The 1215-nt window shown below is 62.1% G+C and overlaps 1 protein-coding gene across 1 annotated transcript in view; it reads left to right on the top strand.

Moving 5' to 3' along the window:
• LOC119588820 (basic proline-rich protein-like) overlaps positions 1-1215 on the top strand; it is an 80069-nt gene that overhangs the window by 76002 nt on the left and 2852 nt on the right. The window contains exon 2 of the mRNA XM_037937467.1: positions 111-1058. Coding sequence (XP_037793395.1) covers positions 111-1058 — 948 coding nt within the window. The remainder of the gene's footprint in view (positions 1-110; positions 1059-1215) is intronic.

Below are 1215 nucleotides of genomic sequence, written 5' to 3'. Positions count from 1 at the left end.
GCTGTTCTCGGTTCCTGCTTATTGTTTGATTAGAAAAAAAGTTGGTATTATCCTTTTCGCATCTGTTACGTACAAATAATATTACTTTAAAAAAATGAGTCAGTCACCAGCTTCCATCCACGACGCTAGCCAATCACCATCCCAGCATCCGGGACTCCAGCCAATCCCCCTCCAGCACCCGGGGACTCCAGCCAATCACCATCCCAGACCGGGACTCAGCAACACCATCCCAGCCCCGGGGATCCGCCAATCCCCACCCCAGCACCCGGGACTCCACCCAAAATCCTCATCCCAGCTCCGGGATCAGCCAATCCTCTCCCAGCACCGGGGACTCAGCCAATCCATCCCAGCACCCGGGGAAACCCCACCCAATCCTCACCCCAGATCCGGGACCCCAGCAAATCACATCCCAGATGGGGACTCCACCCAAACCCTCACCCAAGCACCGGGACTCCAGCCAAATCACCATCGCAGCATCCGGGACTCCAGCCAATTCATCCAGCTCGGGACCCAGCCAATCACCACCCCAGCACCCGGGACTCCCCCAAATCCTCATCCCAGCTCCGGGACCCCACCCCAATCCTCATCCCCAGCATCCGGGACCCCCAGCCAATCACCTCCCAGACCCGGGGACCCCGCCAATCCTCATCCCAGCATCCGGGATCCACCCAATACCATCCCGCACCCGGGACTCCGGGCCAATCCTCATCCCAGCACCCGGGACCCCACCCAAATCCCCATCCCAGCATGGGACCCACCCCAATACCATCCAGCATCCGGGACCCCAGCCAACCTCATCCAGCATCCGGGATCCAGCCAACCCTCACCCCAGCCCCGGGCTCACCCAATACCCCCCAGCCCCGGGACCCAGCCAATCCCACCCCAGCACGGGACTCCAGCAATCACCATCCCAGCACCCGGGGACCCCAGCCAATCTCATCCCAGCAGGGGACCCCAGCCAACACCACCCCAGCATCCGGGACTCCACCAACACCCCCCCAGCATCGGGACTCCAGAATCACCATCCCAGCATCCGGACCCCCAGCCAATCCCATCCAGCATCCCCCCACCAAATCACAACCCCAGCATCCCTCCAACCCCCAAATCCCCATCCCTCCACCCCCACCAATCCCATCCCACATCCGGGACCCCCCAAAATCCCACCCAGCATCCGGGGGCCCACCCCAATCACATCCCCAGGGATCCGACCCACCA

Source organism: Penaeus monodon, chromosome 24 (assembly GCF_015228065.2).
Source record: "Penaeus monodon isolate SGIC_2016 chromosome 24, NSTDA_Pmon_1, whole genome shotgun sequence".
NCBI lineage: Eukaryota > Metazoa > Arthropoda > Malacostraca > Decapoda > Penaeidae > Penaeus > Penaeus monodon.
The sequence above is the reverse complement of the archived record's forward strand: the minus strand, read 5'-3'. Positions and strand labels throughout refer to the sequence as shown.